Raw genomic sequence first — 19,186 nt, forward strand, 5'->3', positions numbered from 1 at the left:
GAGTCAACCCTCATGACTTCAAATGAGTAGGGCAGTGTATGGAAACCATAGCTTCTATGGAGTATGGCAGTGTAAGGAAACCATGGCTTCTATGGACTATGGCAGTGTAGGTAAACCATGGCTTATATGGAGTAGAGCAGTGTAAGTAAACCATGGCTTCTACAGAGTATGGCAGTGTATGGAAACCATGGCTTCTATGGAGTATGGCAGTGTCTGGAAACCATGGCTTCTATGGAGTAGGGCAGTGTCTGGAAACCATGGCTTCTATGGAGTAGGGCAGTGTCTGGAAACCATGGCTTCTATGGAGTAGGGCAGTGTCTGGAAACCATGGCTTCTATGGAGTAGGGCAGTGTCTGGAAACCATGGCTTCTATGGAGAAGGGCAGTGTAAGGAAACCATGGCTTCTATGGAGTAGGGCAGTGTCTGGAAACCATGGCTTCTATGGAGAAGGGCAGTGTCTGGAAACCATGGCTTCTATGGAGAAGGGCAGTGTAAGGAAACCATGGCTTCTATGGAGTAGGGCAGTGTCTGGAAGCCATGGCTTCTATGGAGTAGGGCAGTGTAGGTAAACCATGGCTTCTATGGAGTAGGGCAGTGTCTGGAAACCATGGCTTCTATGGAGAAGGGCAGTGTAAGGAAACCATGGCTTCTATGGAGTAGGGCAGTGTATGGAAGCCATGGCTTCTATGGAGTAGGGCAGTGTATGGAAGCCATGGCTTCTATGGAGTAGGGCAGTGTAGGTAAACCATGGCTTCTATGGAGTAGGGCAGTGTCTGGAAGCCATGGCTTCTTTGTAGTAGGGCTTGGGACCCAACAAAATATTACAACCACACAGGGTATGCTAAGAAAGAATTAAAGGGATCAAAAAGCTCTCCAACCAGATCAGTACGTAGTACAGTAAAGCCTTCTTAGAACAAAGGGTATTTACATGTCACTTTCCATCACATATCCCCAAAGTAAAGGGTTATTCCTCATTTAGGATAGGGACAATAAATCAAAGGAGTATGCATACAGTGCATATAAATAAGGGAAACCTGTGATGTTGACTGTACAGGAACTAGTCTTAAAGTAGATTCCCACACTTCAGGCAGGGTTCTCCTATTCAATGAGGCCTTCCTCTCCCTTCCTTAAGGGTCCATGCACACTGGGCTCCTAGAGGAGTAGAGCGTTTTGCCTATAGAAGCACCTAATGCTCTCCTGTGAGTCCATGCTCAAAATTAGCGTTTTTTTTCCAGGAAAGAGCACTGGCATTTTTTTTTTTCAAGCCGGTGTGCATGGACCCTTAATGTTCCATAAAAGTGCAAAAAACCCAGGGAGGGAAAAATAATACATTAATCTTTCTCCAACTTCTGTAGTGTAGAGGGTGATGTCATCCTTCTGCCAACAAGATCCCAGGGAATGCCCCTGCAGTGCGGTGCAGGAGGATCTTTTCCCAAGATTTGGGCTACTTAATTTTATCCAGGATGACGCTCCTTGCCCTATACCCTGCAGGAGGAAGTTGGGCAAGTATATTATCTAACTGTATTCTCTTCCACTCAAAAGTTTATTTTTATTTTTATTTTTTGCACTTTCATCCAGGATTAAACAGACCTTTTCTGAAGAGCAAGGTCCACTTTAAGAGCAGCATGTGGTCATCTATTGCTTGGCTGTCATGCTGATCTTTTATGTTCGGTCATTTCTGAGTAATAATGACAGGTACTCTTTAATACGGAGTGGCGAATCATCTTTCCCGTTAAACCTGCCATTCGCTTTATTACCATCCATTGTCTGTTGTTCATGGGAAAGGGAGCAGTTTGGTGCTGAAGTCCTTCCACCGCCTTTGTCCAAACATTTATAAAATGTAAATATTTATGATTCTCACAGATATCGGTCATGTTCCAAATAAGCATTATCCTTTGGTCGCTTTGCATTGGCACCTTGCCACCGAGGAGGGGCGCCAGGCCTGTGTAAATGTCTCTTTCATTTCTCTCACCTCCACCCAACATACTGTCCCGGGGATCGTGTTACCCGGAGCGTGCCATAGACCAGATATCATCGCAGGGCATTTCAGGCCCCTCGACCGCCGCCCCTCTCCAGATATTAATATGAGAATCCTTGATATAAATGACACCCGGCTTCAAAAAACAAAATTTAAAGCTGAACTCCACCCCTCTCTTCAGTCTTGTACAGTTGTACAGGCGCCTCTCCTGTACTGAAATAGCTTGCTCTGATTTCACTGCACGCTGTGAGCTTCTCACAGTGTGCACTAAAACCTTTTTTTTTTTTTTTGTATAAAATGGGAAAGGGGGTAGAACTTCTGCCTGGTCTGGTCTTTTGGGTGTTTATCGCTTTAACAAACAAACAAGAAGCAGTAAGAGTACCACACTGATGGTCAAAGAGTTCAAAGTGATGTATTATTAAATCAGTGGGCAGAATCCAACGCGTTTCGGAGGTTTGAACACCCCCCAACCCCCCCCCCCCCTTTTTAGGGCTACAGCACAAGCAAGAAAATATAAAAATTCAATCTTCTATAACGTGCAATTTATCATCAATATTAACTTTTATTGTTACATAGTCACTTAGTTAGGTTGAAAAAGACACTCGTCCATCTAGTTCAACCATAAAAAAATAAAAAATAAAATAAAAAAATATCATACAATCCCATATACCCAATCCTATACCCACAGTTGATCCAGAGGAAGGCGACCCCCTCCCCCCCTCTCCCGCCAGAAAAGCAGGATCTAATTTTCTACAGCAGGGGAAAAAAATAATTCCTGATCCCAGAGAGGCAATCAGATTTTCCCTGGATCAACCTTACCTATAAATGTCAGTACCCAGTTATATTATGTACATTGTATTCTCTTGCATGTGTTGTAGCCCTGATGAAGGGGGAAAGTCCAAACCTCTGAAACGCGTAGGCCTTCTTGTTACTGAATATTTAACTAAATACTTCTTGGATTCTTTGACCATTAGTGGGGTGCTCTTAAAGCTTTGTGTTCAGATGGACTTTGATTAAGGTGTTCCGAGAGAAGCCTCACCAGAGTAAGTTAGCTCAATAATTAGCACAGTCTTTTCTAATTGATACTAATAAAATGGGATCCAGTGCCTCTCGCTGTATGTACTTGGTTTTTTAATGCTGTCTGGGTATCGTTGGGTAAAACCACCTTCACGAATGGTCTTGGTGACCATTACTTCCAGTACAGAAAGGATGGAAATGTTATCAACTGTCTAAGAAGGGTTGTCTCCTTGCTTTGGAATGATCTCCTCTTACATAGTTACATAGTAGGTGAGGTTGAAAAAAGACACAAGTCCATCAAGTCCAACCCATGTGTGTGATTATATGTTATTATTACATTGTATATCTTTGTATGTTGCGGTCGTTCAGGTGCTTATCTAATAGTTTCTTGAAACTATCAATGCCCTTCACTGAGACCACCACCTGTGGAAGGGAATTCCACATCCTTGCCACTCTTACAGTAAAGAACCCTCTACGTAGTTTAAGGTTAAACCTCTTTTCTTCTCATTTTAATGAGTGGCCACGTGTCTTATTAAACTCCCTTCCACAAAAAAGTTTTATCCATATTGTGGGGTCACCAGTACGGTATTTGTATATTGAAATCACATCCCCCCTCTCAAGGGTCTCTTCTCCAGAGAGAATAAGTTCAGTGCTCACAACCTTTCCTCATAACTAATATCCTCCAGACCCTTTATTAGCTTTGTTACTTCCTAATGTGCCTCCAGGACAGGAAATGAAGGGGAATTTTCCTGACGGGACACAGACAGAAAGATCATTTTGTTACCAGGCCTTGTTCATTCACTTTCAATACCCAAAATGATATCTTGAATTCATGAAGGATTTTTTATCGGAAGGATCAACTGAATTTATGGCACGTTTCTAACATTATGAAATTTTGTGGGTAAAGAACATTCACTAAACACATCATAGAATGTCTTGTTCCTTGCTGACTTCTGCTTTCTGTGAGATGTCAACAATAGGAACAAGTACTTGCAGCGATAAGATATGAATTCATGAACAGAATAAAAAAAGTGATTGTGAGATAAAAAGGTGTCATTGTAAGCGCACCTTTCAGCCATACTATTCATTTACAACTAAAGACTTTCCTGCTATTATTATAACTTTGTTATCCCCGTGTGCCTCTCTGATTTAGGTTCACTTTGTTACTTCTCTACCTTTAGCATTAAAGTGATTGTAAACCTGGAATCTTCAATCTACGGCTCTCCAGCTGTTGTGGAACTACGCGTCCCATGAGGCATTGTAGACCTCTGACATTCACAGACATGACTAGGCATGATGGGAATTGTAGTTCCTGAACAACCGGAGGGCCGTAGTTTGAAGACCCCTGTTGTAAACGATCACCTTGTAAAACAATCCATTCAGTTTAAAATAGAAATAAAAGGCAAAACATTTCTGCATAGATTTAAAAAAAAAAAAATTCTAAATACATTTTCATTAAGTGATCACATTTCCTCTGTTCTTAGCTGCATAAGAGATGGGGGAGGAGAAGCAGCAGCACACTGAGCTTCCCAGTGAATGGCTGTGCAGGGTGGGGGGGGGCGTGTCAGGACAAGTCTGATCATTGGAGGAGAGTATACTGAGTTTCCAGCATAGATAGAGAACTGACCACGCTGTGTTCTCCTGCTTAGTGTGGTCAGATTTCACACAAAGGAAGCAATACAAAGAGAACAGGATACTTGCTCATACAAGTACATGGTACAGCAGGCACATATTAGGAATGTGAAGTGTTGGGGTAACAAACGCTTTAAAGCTCAACTCCAGGCTCCCAACCACCTTTCCTCTTATGCCGCGTACACACGACCAGACTTTTCGACGGACTAGGTCCGACGGTCTTCCCGACTGAGTTTCCAAGCGAACGGACTTGGCCACACACAAGCACACCAAAGTCTGACGGATTCGACCCTGATGACGTACGACCGGACTAGAATAAGGAAGTTCATAGCCAGTAGCCAATAGCTGCCCTAGCGTTGTTTTTTGTTCGTCGGACTAGCATACAGATGAACTGATTTTTCGACCGGACTCGAGTCCATCGGAAAGATTTGAAACATGTTTTATTTCTAGGTCCGTCGGGCCTTTGGGAAAAAAAAGTCAGCTGGAGCCCATACACGATCGTAATATCCGACGGATTAATTCCGTCTGACCTATTTCATTGAAAAGTCCGGTCGTGTGTATGCGGCATTAGCATGCCTCCTCTAGCATTTATTTTGTGCTTTATATACCTTACAACTTACCTTTTATAGGCTGTTCTCTGCAATGTACTTTGAGTGAGGGGAGCAGTCCTACGACACCCCACACTCAAGTGTGTGGGTTGGTTGACAGCGGGTGTCATTCAACCCAGAAGACCGAGGACATCTAGTGGTAAAAATAAAAAATGCTGTGGGGGACAGGGCTGGAAAGGAGGTGAGTATAGAATCCAGAGCTGCTATTCTATACGTCCTGGGGCACTTTTTTTTTTTTTTTTAAGCCCTAACTTGGGCTTCAAGTCCTGCCTAGCTGTCACACCCCTATCCAATGAAAGCACTTTAGTGTGACCATTAATGGCATTCTTATTGGATGGGGTGAAGGCAGGTAGACAGGACAGGACATCAGGCAGGTCTTAGTAACAAAATGAAACCTAATCAGAAGAACACGCAGAGCAGGTTTTATGGCTAATAAAAGTAATAGGTATTTTGTTATATCTGATTTTCAGAAGAACTTTTAAAAGTGTAACCTGGGTGACAGGTCCACTTTAAGAACACATTTAAAAGATGAATGAAAACCTGCACTGCAAAGTTCATAGTAGATTTAGCTGTTTTTGTATAAACATTAGATGAATACAATGAAAACATACTTCTATTTGTATATTTTATTTACAGGTAAAAGCTTTACGCTGACCATCACCGTCTTCACCAATCCTCCGCAAGTGGCCACTTACCATCGAGCCATTAAAATCACGGTGGACGGACCAAGAGAACCAAGAAGTAAGTTTTCAAGTATAAATAAAAGTAGGGCCATGTCCTCTGACCCCTCTGTATTGTGTACTATTCCTACTGGGTATGGTTGAGTTACTACATATGGTCAGGCTGTTGTACCATTTCTCACCTACAGGGGGGCAGCTATGTGTGAAATATCATCTGTGATTATGGTAAAATGGAATTGCTGGGCAGGATTGACCTTTTCAATGCCACCACACCAATGCAGCATGGTTCAGACTTTTAAAGGTTCAGGTTCACTTTAAATCCTCTGTGTGTGTTAGTTGTATTGCACAGTCGTAGGACCACTGACCATATTTCTCCGATTGCACCCATGCCAATGTGAATGCTTTATAAATGCAATTACGAACACAGGCAGATTATGTTCCAGCACTACCTTTCCTTTCATCTTTAATTTATACACACATCAATTCTATATTGAAGTGTTCCATGCTGGCGGGGGGGGGGGGGGGGGGGGGGGATTTTTTCCACTTGGGTTTTGTATACAATAGATGGATCTGTCCCTTTCTACAGCTTATTCCAGGCCTGAACACCTTCTATAGCCAGGATGAGGGGTCTCACTGCCCCCGCTGGGGAAGAATGTGCTTGTCCTCATGGAGAATACAACCGAATTAGAGAGACACTCCCAAAGAGATGGAAACTATGGATCAGTGGTCCCCAAACTGCAGCCCGAGGGCCAATCTGGTTGAAGTTGGAAATCACTAGGGGGGTTCTGGAGGGGTTTAGGGGACTGTGCAGAAAACGTGCTAACCCTGTAGGGGATGACGTTTCTGGAAGGAGTTGGGGGTCTATCCAGGAGGATGGGAACTTTCCAGGAGCACTATGGGAGACTGGAGGGCACTTCTTAGGCTAGGAGTCAATGTAAGAGATTGGGAAGCTCTGTGGGCCACTGTTAGAAATTGGGGAGGTTGATGGCTCTACAGCAGGCTGGAGGGTAGTGTGGAGGCTAGTACTAGGGGGGTACTGTGAGGGTTGAGGGGGCCTGGGAGCTCTGTGGGAAGATAGGGGACATTGTGGAGGCTGAGGAGGCTGGGAGCACTTGGGGGGGGGGGGGTCTTGAGGCACTGTGGGAGGTTAGGGAGCACTGTGGTGGCTAAGGGGGGCTGGGAGCATTGTGGAGGTGTGGGGGCACTGTGGGAGGTTAGGGTAGGCTGAGGGGGATGGGAGCACTGTGAAAGTGGGGGGGGGGGGGGTCTGGGGGTGGGGGCACTGTGGGAGGTTAAGGGACACTGTCGAGGCTGAGGGGGGCTGGGAACACTGTGGAGGCATAGGGGGCACTGTGGAGGCTGAGGGGCTGGGAGCACTGTGGAGGCGTAGAAGGCTGAGGGGGCTGGGAGCACTGTGTAAGCGGGGGGTTTCTGGGGGCACTGTGGGAGGTTAGGGGACACTGTCGAGGCTGAGGGGGGCTGGGAACACTGGGGAGGCATAGGGGGCACTGTAGAGGCTGAGAGGGGTGGGAGCATTGTGGAAGCAGGGGGGGCTGGGGGCACTGTTGGAGGTTTGGGGGTACTGAGAGTGCAAAGGAGCATTGTGGGAGGTTAGGGGGCGGTTTGAGGGCTAAAGAGATCTGGGGGCACTGTGGGAGGTTTGGGGGGGGGCAATGTGAGGGCTGAGAGGGCCTGGGAGCACTCTGAGAGGTTAGGAGGCACTGTGGAGGCTGAGGGGACCTTGGAGCACTGTGGTAAAATAGGGGGCCTGGGAGCACCGTGGGAGGTTAGGGGGTGCTGTGGAGGCGGAGGGGCCCTGGGTGCACTGTGGGAGGTTAGGGGGCACTGTGGGGGCCTGGGGGCACTGTGGGAGTTTAGGGGGCACTGTGGGGGCCTGGGAGTACTGTGGGAGGTTATGGGGCACTTTGGAGGCTGAGGGGACTTTGGAGCACTATGGTAAAATAGGGGGCCTGGGAGCACTGTGGGAGGTAAGGGGGCACTTTGGAGGCTGAGGGGACTTCGGAGCACTGTGGTGAAATAGGGGGCCTGGGAGCACTGTGGGAGGTTAGGGAGCACTGTGGAAGGCTGTCTGGAGGCACAGTAGGAAGATGCCACATCTTGGCAGTGGGCCCCAGCTCGGTGATTGAGAACCACTGCTCTACTGTACAGTGCTTTGAGGTGTTATTCACATTAAATGGCACCACAACACTTAAAGCAGGTATGTTGGCAGGCATTGTGGTAATGCACATACATTTGAGTGTGGGTTGCTACAACGCACAAGTATGAATGAGCCCCAAAGTTGAACTCCAGTTAGATATAAAAGATAAAATGAATGCAGCGCTGTAATCAGCTCTGTAATTCAGTGAGTATATGAGGGTTTACAACCACTTTAAATAGTAGGGGTGGGGAGTGTACCTGTAAGTGAAAGTGAAACTGCAGCAGTGAAAGATCAGATCCCCTCCACTACCAGACAGTAGACATGTGCATTCGTTTTCGTCCGAATGCATTTTCGTCCAAATTTCAGCTATTTTCGTTTTGACAAACGATAACGAAAGCACAAAATCCGAAAAACGAAAGATCCGACATAAATAAATGCTTTATTTTCGTTTTCATTGTTACAACAGTTCGATATAGAATAGGAGATTCGACATGACTCTGACAACAATCTGTGTCTATAGAACCTGTGTTCGAATGTGCCTAACCTTACCTCTATTAGTCCAAGATTATATAGAGAAAATATTCGACAGAGAAAAAAGATTTGACAGAGAGAAAAGATTCTGCAAGTTACTGTCCTAAAAAGTGTTTGGGGACCCGGGTCCTGCCCCAGGGGACATGTATCAATGCAAAAAAAAGTTTTAAAAACGGCCGTTTTTTCGGGAGCAGTGATTTTAATAATGATTAAAGTGAAACAATAAAAGTGTAATATTCCTTTAAATTTCGTAGGGGGGGTTGTCTATAGTATGCCTGTGAAGGGGCGCATGTTTCCCGTGCTTAGAACTGTCCCTGCACAAAGTGTCATTTATGCAGGAAAAAAAGTCCTTTAAAATCACTCGCAGCTATTATGAATTGTCGGCTCCCGTAACACTCATTGAAAGTCATTGATAAAAAAATAAATAAATAAATAAATAAAAAAAGCGTGGGGGTCCCCCAAATTCAATTACCAGGCCCTTCAGGTCTGGTATGGATATTAAGGGGAACCCTGCCTCAAATTTAAGAAAAAATTTGACGTGGGGTTCCCCCTAAATATCCATAACCAGACCCTTCAGGTCTGGTATGGATATTAAGGGGAACCCCGCGTCGTATTTAAAAAAAAATTGACGTGGGGTTCCCCCTAAAAATCCATACCAGACCCTTTATCCGAGCACGCAACCTGGCAGGCCGCAGGAAAAGAGGGGGGGACGAGAGAGCGGCCCCCCCTCCCTCCTGAACCGTACCAGGCCACATGCCCTCAACATTGGGAGGATGCTTTGGGGGTCTGTGACCCCTCAAAGCACCTTGTCCCCATGTTGATGAAGACAAGGGCCTCATCCCCACAACCCTGGCCGGTGGTTGTGGAGGTCTGCGGGCGGGGGGCTTATCAGAATCTGGAAGCCCCCTTTAACAAGGGGACCCCCAGATCCCGCCCCCCCCCCCTGTTTGAAATGGTAAGGGGGTACAAAAGTACCCCTACCATTTCACAAAGAAAGTGTAAAAAATGGTTAAATAAAACAAACACACTTTTGAAAAATTCCTTTATTAAAAATAAAAAAATAAAAAAAAGATTCCAGCGGCGGTAATCCACTCTTGCTATCCAGCGACGGACGGTCATCTCTCCAGCGATGTCTCATCTCATCCAGCGCAGCGAATCCTCCGTCCTTCTTCTGTCTCCGTGGAGGAGACACTGCAAGGATTCCGGCGGCTGACGTTTCTTATATACGGAGGGCGGGGCCACCCGTCACCTGACCCCGCCCCCCTCTGACGCAAGGGGAAACCCGGGGTTCCCTGTGACGTAGGGGTGACCCGCACCCCTCTGATGTAACACAGGCAGGTTTCCGTTACATCAGAGGGGGGCGGGGTCACCTATACGTCACGGGGAACCCCGGGTTTCCCCTTGCGTCAGAGGGGGGCGGGGTCAGGTGACGTGTGGCCCCGCCCTCCGTATATAAGAAACGTCAGCCGCCGGAATCCTTGCAGTGTCTCCTCCACGGAGACAGAAGGATGGATCGCTGCGCTGGATGAGATGAGACATCGCTGGAGAGATGACCGTCCGTCGCTGGATAGCAAGAGTGGATTACCGCCGCTGGAATCTTTTTTTTATTTTTTTATTTTTAATAAAGGAATTTTTCAAAAGTGTGTTTGTTTTATTTAACCATTTTTTACACTTTCTTTGTGAAATGGTAGGGGTACTTTTGTACCCCCTTATCATTTCAAACAGGGGGGGGGGCCGGGATCTGGGGGTCCCCTTGTTAAAGGGGGCTTCCAGATTCTGATAAGCCCCCCGCCCGCAGACCTCCACAACCACCGGCCAGGGTTGTGGGGATGAGGCCCTTGTTCTCATCAACATGGGGACAAGGTGCTTTGAGGGGGTCACAGACCCCCAAAGCATCCTCCCAATGTTGAGGGCATGTGGCCTGGTACGGTTCAGGAGGGAGGGGGGGGCGCTCTCTCGTCCCCCCCTCTTTTCCTGCGGCCTGCCAGGTTGCGTGCTCGGATAAAGGGTCTGGTATGGATTTTTAGGGGGAACCCCACGTCAATTTTTTTTTAAATTTGACGCGGGGTTCCCCTTAATATCCATACCAGACCTGAAGGGTCTGGTTATGGATATTTAGGGGGAACCCCACGTCAAATTTTTTCTTAAATTTGAGGCAGGGTTCCCCTTAATATCCATATCAGACCTGAAGGGCCTGGTAATTGAATTTGGGGGACCCCCACGCTTTTTTTTTTTATTTATTTTTTTATTTTTTTATCAATGACTTTCAATGAGTGTTCTCTGTATTACGGAGCCGACAATTCATAATAGCTGCGAGTGATTTTAAAGGACTTTTTTTCCTGCATAAATGACACTTTGTGCAGGGACAATTCTAAGCACGGGAAACATGCGCCCCTTCACAGGCATACTATAGACAACCCCCCCTACGAAATTTAAAGGAATATTACACTTTTATTGTTTCACTTTAATCATTATTAAAATCACTGCTCCCGAAAAAACGGCCGTTTTTAAAACTTTTTTTTGCATTGATCCATGTCCCCTGGGACAGGACCCGGGTCCCCAAACACTTTTTAGGACAGTAACTTGCAAATTAGCCTTTAAAATGAGCACTTTAGATTTTGAACGTTCGAGTCCCATAGACTTTAATAGGGTTCTAAAGTATGCTATATACTAGCTCCGTCGAATCTTCTTTATACATTCGACAGACACCATAAGCCTTCAAAGACAGATTCGACCGTGATTCATGTGGATTTTCGGACGAATGCAATTTTTGAACGAAAAACGAAATAAATAAAAACGAATTTCGGGAGTAACTAAATAAATTAAGTTTTCAGACGAAAACGAAATTCCGAAACGAAATATTTTACTCTGCACATGTCTACCAGACAGACCCCCTAAGGGGGAGATTCACCCTTCTACTTGTTCCGATTCTTGTCACCTGGATGGATATAGGGAAATCTCAAATCTTTAGTTGTCCATCCATCTGCCTGGAATCTCACATCCTTCCCATAGTCGTTTGCCGGCGCTGCCAAGATTCCGCCGTCCTGGCTGCTGCTGGTGTTTGTCGGCAATGGTTCAGAACTGATTCTGCTATCAGCTATTGTCTTCTTTTCTTGTGTTCCTATACATCAGTCTAACTGACACCGCTGCGACTTAAACATAAATAAATATTCAGTTAATGATTAGCCAGCGATCTGAAAAGCGAGTGTAAATCCACTAAGAACACAAACTGTTTGCGCAGGTGATTTATTGTCGTTGAAATTCAATAGAAGATTTTGGAGTTCTGGAAAGTTTAAAGTGCAACTCCACCCTGAACTTGTTTCCTTTTGGGTGGAGAAGGGAGGGGTTAGACCCCCTTCCAGCTCTTTATTGCTCATCCTCACTTTGGTGACGGTGTTTGAAAAGTGCGCCAAGGAGAATATTTGTCGCCTGCTCTGCAGGGTTGAAATAGAATAAGAATTGTGATCGGTTGATATAGGCGGCTTTTTTCAGACATAATAAGCCCCTTTCCAGTTATTGCAACTAAATAAAATAGTTTTTTTTATTGTCTGTTGGAGAGATTTTCCTTCACTTCTTGTGACCACACAGGAAGTGCAGAAATAGCCCCAATGGCAAAAAAAATAAAATAAAAAAATCTTTGCTGATAGATACCTGTGCTGTACTGTTATCAGTTACATTGTTCCCAGATTTTTCTGTGTACTACAGAACACCTCCCACCTCTATTATTGAGATGGGAAGGGGGGGGGGGGGTGTTCTCTAGTCCTAACACACTTGCCTCCTTAGGGTGACAACACTGCTCCTTAGACACAGTGGGGGAGATTTACTAAAACTGGACCACTCAGAATCTGGTGCCCCCCACTCCGGATGAAGGAGAACAGGGGGCACTTCAGACAGCAGCATTGACATTCTGGGGGAGGGGAGTGTTAGATGTACTAGCAGATTTAGATACACTAATAAATTGAAGCCGATCTCCAGCTAATACTTTATATATGATTACAACCAAAAGCTGTGTTCTTTTTGTGAAAAAAAAACTTTTACATAACGAAATCAAAGCTGGTTATTGTAAGCACCAGTGGCGGCCCATCCATTAGGCCCCCTTAGCCATGCGTCTGGCTTCCTAATCTGCATGCGGGGTGCCAGACACATGGATTCCAATGGGGTTTTTTTTTTTTTTTTTCACGGTGCCCTGAGCCTAGGGCCGGCCTTACCATGGGTCCCAGTGGGTCCAATGGACCCAGGCAGCACTTTGAGTGGGACAGAAAATTTAATCTTGGCCACCTCTCCTTCTCTTCTCTCTGCCTCTCAGCAAATTGATGACCAAGATTTTTTTCCAGCAGTTTTGTGTGTCACCATAACTGCCCCCCGGGGCCACTCCACCTGCCCCTATTCTACCCTAGCCTTTCCATATACTACCCCAGCCTGTGTTTACACTGCCTTAGCCTTTCCATATACTACCCTAGCCTGTCTATACACTACCCTAGCCTGTCTATATACTACCCTATCCTGTCCATATACTATCCTAGCCTGTCCATATACTACCCTAGCCTGACTATATACTGCCCTAGCCTGTCCATATACTGCCCTAGCCTGCCCCTATACTGCCTCTATACTGCCCTAGTCTGCCCCTATACTGCCCTAGGCTGCCCCTATACTGCCCTAGGCTGCCCCTATATTGCCCTAGGCTGCCCCTATACTGCCCTAGGCTGCCCCTATACTGCCCTAGGCTGCCCCTATACTGCCCTAGGCTGCCCCTATATTGCCCTAGGCTGCCTCTATACTGCCCTAGGCTGCCTCTATACTGCCCTAGGCTGTCTCTATACTGCCCTAGCCCACAGCTTGGAATTGAGCATAATGGTATGTCATAATTTTGCATATAGACAAGGTAATGTTCCAAGTTAATCTGGCTTCCTGATAAATTTTATTTTAGTTTTAATTATCATGCTATAAAATAATGGATGTGGGGGCCAATTGGTGGGCGTTTTTTTTTTTTTAAAGGGGGGGGGGGGGGAGCAGTCCATTTTTGGACCAAGACAGCACAATGTTTTGGGCCAGCCCTGCCTGAGCCCAGCCAGTTGAGTGACAGTAGCAAATCAATATTCGCTATTGTCACACTGATTGTGCTCTCGGCCAATCAGGAAACAACCCGTCACCCAATTGGCTGAAAGGACAGACGGCCCAGGAGGAGACGCATGGCCGCCATCAGGAGACACAGGAGAAGCCGCTGCCCAGAGGAAATCACTGCCCGCTTGATGGGGAAAGTGTGGGGCTGACTGATCCACGGGGAGGGGGGGGATCTTTGTGCGGGTGACCCAACCGGCCGGGGCGGGTGGCTGTGGGCGCATTGTTCGCCGCCAACCCCCCCCCCCAAAAAGAAAAACTAAAACAAAAGCAGCCATCAAATCTGAGAATTGGTGAGCTGCGTTACAATAAATATTTGCTTTTGGGTTCATACTGCTTTGACCTTTGTAGGGTCGGGGGGGGGGGGGTTAACTGCAATGGGATTTATTTTAATTTTTTTTACATAAATTCAGGAGTTTGGCTTTAAGGGATTACATAAGGGAACTACCTGGGCCAGCGCGGCTAGAACAGGTGGGAGTTTTGGTCGTGGCGCTCTGGTAGGGGAAGTGACACAGCTCTGAGCAATCCCAGCGGTATGCCGGTGACTCACTGACAGCACACAGGTAACAGGAGAGCGCCACTGTCTATGTGGGTGGCAGCAGAACCTGTTCTTTCATTTCACCTTTAAGCAATTACTGTGCGTTTAATGACTACATGTACGTCCTATAGAGAGCGAACAACAACAAAAAAAAAGAAAAGAGCAGTACAGACAGGAGCAGATCACTAATCCGCTCTGAGTGCTTTACCTACAGGAGAGTTTAAAGAGACACTCCGATCACAGGAGGAAAGCTCTTCTCCAGCATTGACAATACATAGCTCCCAACTGTCCCTGATTTCGAGGGATTGTCCCTAATTTGGAGCAATATCCCTCTGTCCCTCATTCCTCCTCATTTGTCCCTCATTTTGGTCTGATCTTTATAGTTGTATATAAGATGCACTTTTTTGTTTTCCAGCGCTAAACCTTTCATCTGATTTCTAAATTGCTGCATTTGTAAATTTCCAAAAGCCAATATAAAGGAATAGTAATGGTAAAAAAAGCACTTGTGGGTTTAACCAATCTTGTTTTTTGTACAATTCTCCTTTAAGGGGGCGTGGCTGGGGGGGTGTCCTATACCTGCATACTTTTGCTGATAGGTGTCCCTCATTCCCATCTCAGAAAGTTGGGAGGTATGGTACGGGGGGGGGGGGGGGGGGCGCTATCCGATGGGGGGACAGTTTTTGTCAGAACACCAGGACCATTGTCCATACCTCCCAACTTTCAGGGATGGGAATGAGGGACACCTATCAGTAAAAGTATGTACGGAGGACAAGGAGACTCTGAAAGTCTCTGAAGATGAACGGCGCCTGCAAACTGAGTCCAGGTGTAAGCCCCACCATCCACATGAACATACGGTAGTACTTAGTAACAGGGCCTCTCGCGGGCTCGCTTCGCTCGCCACGCTTCGGGCACGGCCTCACCTCGCTCCGCAATTTTTTATTCTGGCTCTATGTCCACTTGGATGGTGGGGCTTGAACCTGGACTCAGTGAGCAGGCGCCGTTCATCTTCGGAGACTTTCGGCGTCTCCTTGTCTTCCGTACTGCGCAAGCCCAGTACAAGGCGGACACTATCCGACGGGGGACAGTATTCGACACATCACCGGCATAGCAGGCGAATCTCACTCTCCATGCAGCTGTTCCTTCAGTCCTGGTGTTGTGCGGCTGTGCCGAGACTCCCGTTTTCTGATCCTGAACATGATATCTGACTACAAAGGCTTAAAGGAAACTGCAAACTTTTTATTGTGTTTTAGAAACGTGTGAAGGGGATTGGTTCAGTGCAATCGTTCTTATCAGTGTTTGTTCATTTATAAAAAAGAAAAAAAAAAAAGGGATTCTATATATAGTTTGTAAGTATATTTGTACATGTGCTCATTGTCTCTGCAAGCTCTAATGATGTGTAACGTCCACAATGCTCCAGATAACCTCAGACCTGGTGATGTAGGCAAGGGGGCAGCTTATGATTCATGACCAGAAAGAGGAACTTTTACACTCAAATGAATGCTGTGATTTGGTGACGTGATGACGTATGAATTTTCTAAGTTAAACAACTACAGGACTCCCTGGGAGGACATGTGGCTCCTCAGTGGCCCATGAGTGTGTATACCAGTATGAAAGCCCGTAGTTTGATTCCCACTAGCTTGAATGGTAAAATGCAGCAGTTTTCCGTGCGGGGTAGTGAGTGTTGACTCCAGCAGGGGGTGCTGTGATGCACTTTTCACCCTTCTTGTTTTCTTTTTTAACTTTATTTGAAGCATCATATAGTGACACTTCATTCATGGCACGCTGGCAGTGGCGCAGGACACAGTGCCATCCAGTGTGATGAGGAAAAATGCAGACATGCTGCCTTTTTTTCAAGATTGCAATGCACCGCGCATCACATTCAGCGTTGTGGTGTCAACAGGGACCATAGAAAAAAATGTTTTCTATGTCCCCAAGTGGTGACCTCTGTTTATCTAGTTCATCCAACACAAGTGTGAATGAGTCCAAAGGGGCTCGTTTAGACTTACAGTTAAGGGGGTTGTTAACAATGTTTTGTTTCGTGCTTACGGAGAAAATGACTCCCCCGTTGCAATCAGTAGGTAGTACTCCACTGTGCGCAACCAATTCAAGTGAATGGGGACACGCCATAAATGTCCCACAACCATTTAAAGAGTTAGGCTGGCCATATACGGAGCTTATGTAGGTGGTTGCAGGAAAAAATCTCCAGGTTATTGACCGTCCTAGGTACCTCGGATTTGTTTCAGATGCATATCAGAAAGGGAGTCATACCTGTATCCCCTATGGAGCTGGAGCATAAGGCCACCTCTCTCCCCATTACATGGGGGGGGGTGGAAACCTGCCTCACATGGATCGAATATCCGGGGCAGGCAGGACGCCCTTCTGTTTGCGCTACACCTAAAGATGCTACTCCCTGTTGCTATGGTTGTCCGTGCTCGGACCATGTTACACTAACCCCTTGGTGTGCTTCACCCCCCCTATTCCCCCTCCCCCCTTTTTTTTTTCTTTGCCCCCTTCCTCTCTCCCAGTCCCCCCCCCTTTTTTTTTTTTGCTGTTTTGGCTATGTTGTAATGTTAAGCTGGTAACATAACTTGAAAATAAAAATAAAGAGTATAAAAAAAAAAAAAATTATGAACACAGCATATCCCTCTATAGTGTGTGCCTTCTCTCAATCAAGAACACTAAGTGTAATTTCTATCTGCTGCTTTGTTCCTCTGCTATCAGCATGAATCACTTCTGACAAGTTTTCCCGACACCAAGAGAAAAATAGTGACAGGGAAGGGTGCTTCAGCACGCACCCTTTGATTGGCATCCTCAGCTCTGTTCCTGTGTCCTGTGTGAAGGGGGAGGGGGGGCGGGTCTCTTCCCTCCAATAAGATCTCACAGCTCTCCTCACTGAGCTCTGCAGAGTGTAATTCAGCTGTCTGCCCCCTGTTGTTTTTGAAAACTCAAACAAGCTTTATAAGTTTTGGACTTTGAACGGGGTAGAGAAGAGAACGCTGCAGATAAACAGGTACAACTTATGTAGGAGGATTTGTTTAATCTCTGTGTATCACCTGAGGACAGTCTCTTCACTGGGTATATGTAAGATTTTAAAACCATTTTAAAGGCTTAATGCATGCAGGACGTTTTTTAGGTGTGTTAAAGCACCTAAAGCTTTGTTTTTCCAATGAATTTAGGCACGTCAAGCATCTGGGATTTCGTTCATTCCATTGTCCAGAATATTAATTGATTCTGGCCCCTGGAATGAATGAACCCTCAATGCACCAAGTGCTTAAGCGCGTGTGTGCATGGTCAGTCACATAGGCCAACACAGAGGGGAGTTTAGAGACAAGAAAAAGTCAAACGCCCTTAAAAATTGCGTTTTTGATGCCCAGTGTTCACGAGGCTTTATAGCACGCTGCCAACGTGCAGTGGACCACAACATGCGGTAAGGCACTACTATATGTTGTGGTGCACTGACTTCCATAAAAAAGCACCACTGGCCCGACAATTGAAAAGGGTGGAAAATTATTGGCCGAACGTTGACTGCGTCCTATCAGATGCCATCACTGTTCAGCAGCACTACTGTATGAGGAGTTGCCAGTGCCGCGGTTGGTGAAGATTCCTCCATCCAGGCCATTTAGCGTGCAGTTAATTGAGTTTTTTTGCAGACTGTAGCCGTGTATGGAACGATCGATTCTCCCGTCTATGGTTTCCTGATCAGAGATGCTTCAGAACCAAAAGACATGATAAACTTCAGAGAAAGCCGTTGGAATGTTAATTTTATGCTGCGCCCGCCGCAGCCTCTAATCTAATGTAATAACTGACTGGGAATCCGTGTCGGCAACCTTAACTGCTCTCTGATCTGCGGCTCCAGAACATTTTTTTTTTTTTTTTTTTTTACATTTGTTAAATCCTAACACAAAAACAGCCTATTTTCCAAAACCACAATTTCCACGGCTGGCAGCGATAGCGGGCATCGTTCTGTGCCGTAACTTCTCACTGCTTAGTGGGTGAGTCAAACGGCAAATGCAGATTGGACTTGGGGCTCCCGTCCAAGTGGTGTGCTGAATGCTCCGCGTCATCATATATATTATCTTTTAATCCTCCTTAATAGAGCAGCGGAATGTACTTTGGTAAAACAGGCATCAGGGGAGCGTTATATGTGGAAAAAAATAAATAAGTGCTTTTACTGTAACGGGTGGGAGGGCTTTTATATAGATGTTTCCACAAGCTCCAAGAGGAAATTTTTTTTTATTGGAGTTAAAGGATCAATTCACCCAGAAGAGATATTTTAATGGTTGGTGAAGGTCGGTTCTGCTTGCGTTTTATGTATTTTAGGGGCCAATATGGCAAAATCTTTCTACTGCCAATCCTGGTTCTGTTCCCATCCTCCTTGAAAGTTAGGGTGTTCCTCTGCCAGACCTGGGCTGTTCCCACTTCTCCTGATACCTTCTGCTTTAAGTGGACCTGTAGCCCGACTATGGCCTTTGAATTATTTAGAAGTAGCAAGAAAACTATTGAGGGCCCTTTGAGGGACCTGGTGAGTTCCCACTTTTCCTGATACCTTCCGCTGTAAGAAAACCTTGAGGGCCCATTGATGGACCTGTGGGGTTCCCACTTCTCCTGTTACCTTCAGCTTCAGGTGGACCTGGGGTCTGACTATGGCTATTGAAGTATTTAGATGTCAAGAAAACTTTGAGGGACTTAGGGGTTTCCCACTTCTTCTGATACTTTCTGCTGTAAGAGGACCTGTGGCCTGACTAGAAGCAGTAAGAAAATTTGAGGACCCTTTGAGGGACCTGGTGGGTTCCCACTTATGATAATTTCCACTGCAAGCAGACCTGTGACCAGACTATGGTCATTGGAGTATTTAGAAGCAGTAAGAAAACCTTGTGGGCCCATTGATGGAACTGTGGGGTTCCCACTTTTCCTGTTACCTTCTGC

At 46.0% G+C, this 19,186-nt stretch overlaps 1 protein-coding gene across 2 annotated transcripts in view; it reads left to right on the forward strand.

The window, feature by feature from the left end:
- RUNX1 (RUNX family transcription factor 1) overlaps positions 1-19,186 on the forward strand; it is a 395,500-nt gene that overhangs the window by 305,038 nt on the left and 71,276 nt on the right. For both annotated transcript variants that reach the window (XM_077479930.1, XM_077479929.1), the window contains exon 4: positions 5,872-5,976. In XM_077479930.1, the coding sequence (XP_077336056.1) occupies positions 5,872-5,976 (105 nt within the window). The remainder of the gene's footprint in view (positions 1-5,871; positions 5,977-19,186) is intronic.

This window comes from Lithobates pipiens, unplaced genomic scaffold (genome assembly GCF_037356315.1).
Source record: "Lithobates pipiens isolate NorthernLeopardFrog02 unplaced genomic scaffold, aLitPip1_a1.2 Scaffold_16, whole genome shotgun sequence".
NCBI classification, from domain to species: Eukaryota; Metazoa; Chordata; class Amphibia; order Anura; family Ranidae; genus Lithobates; species Lithobates pipiens.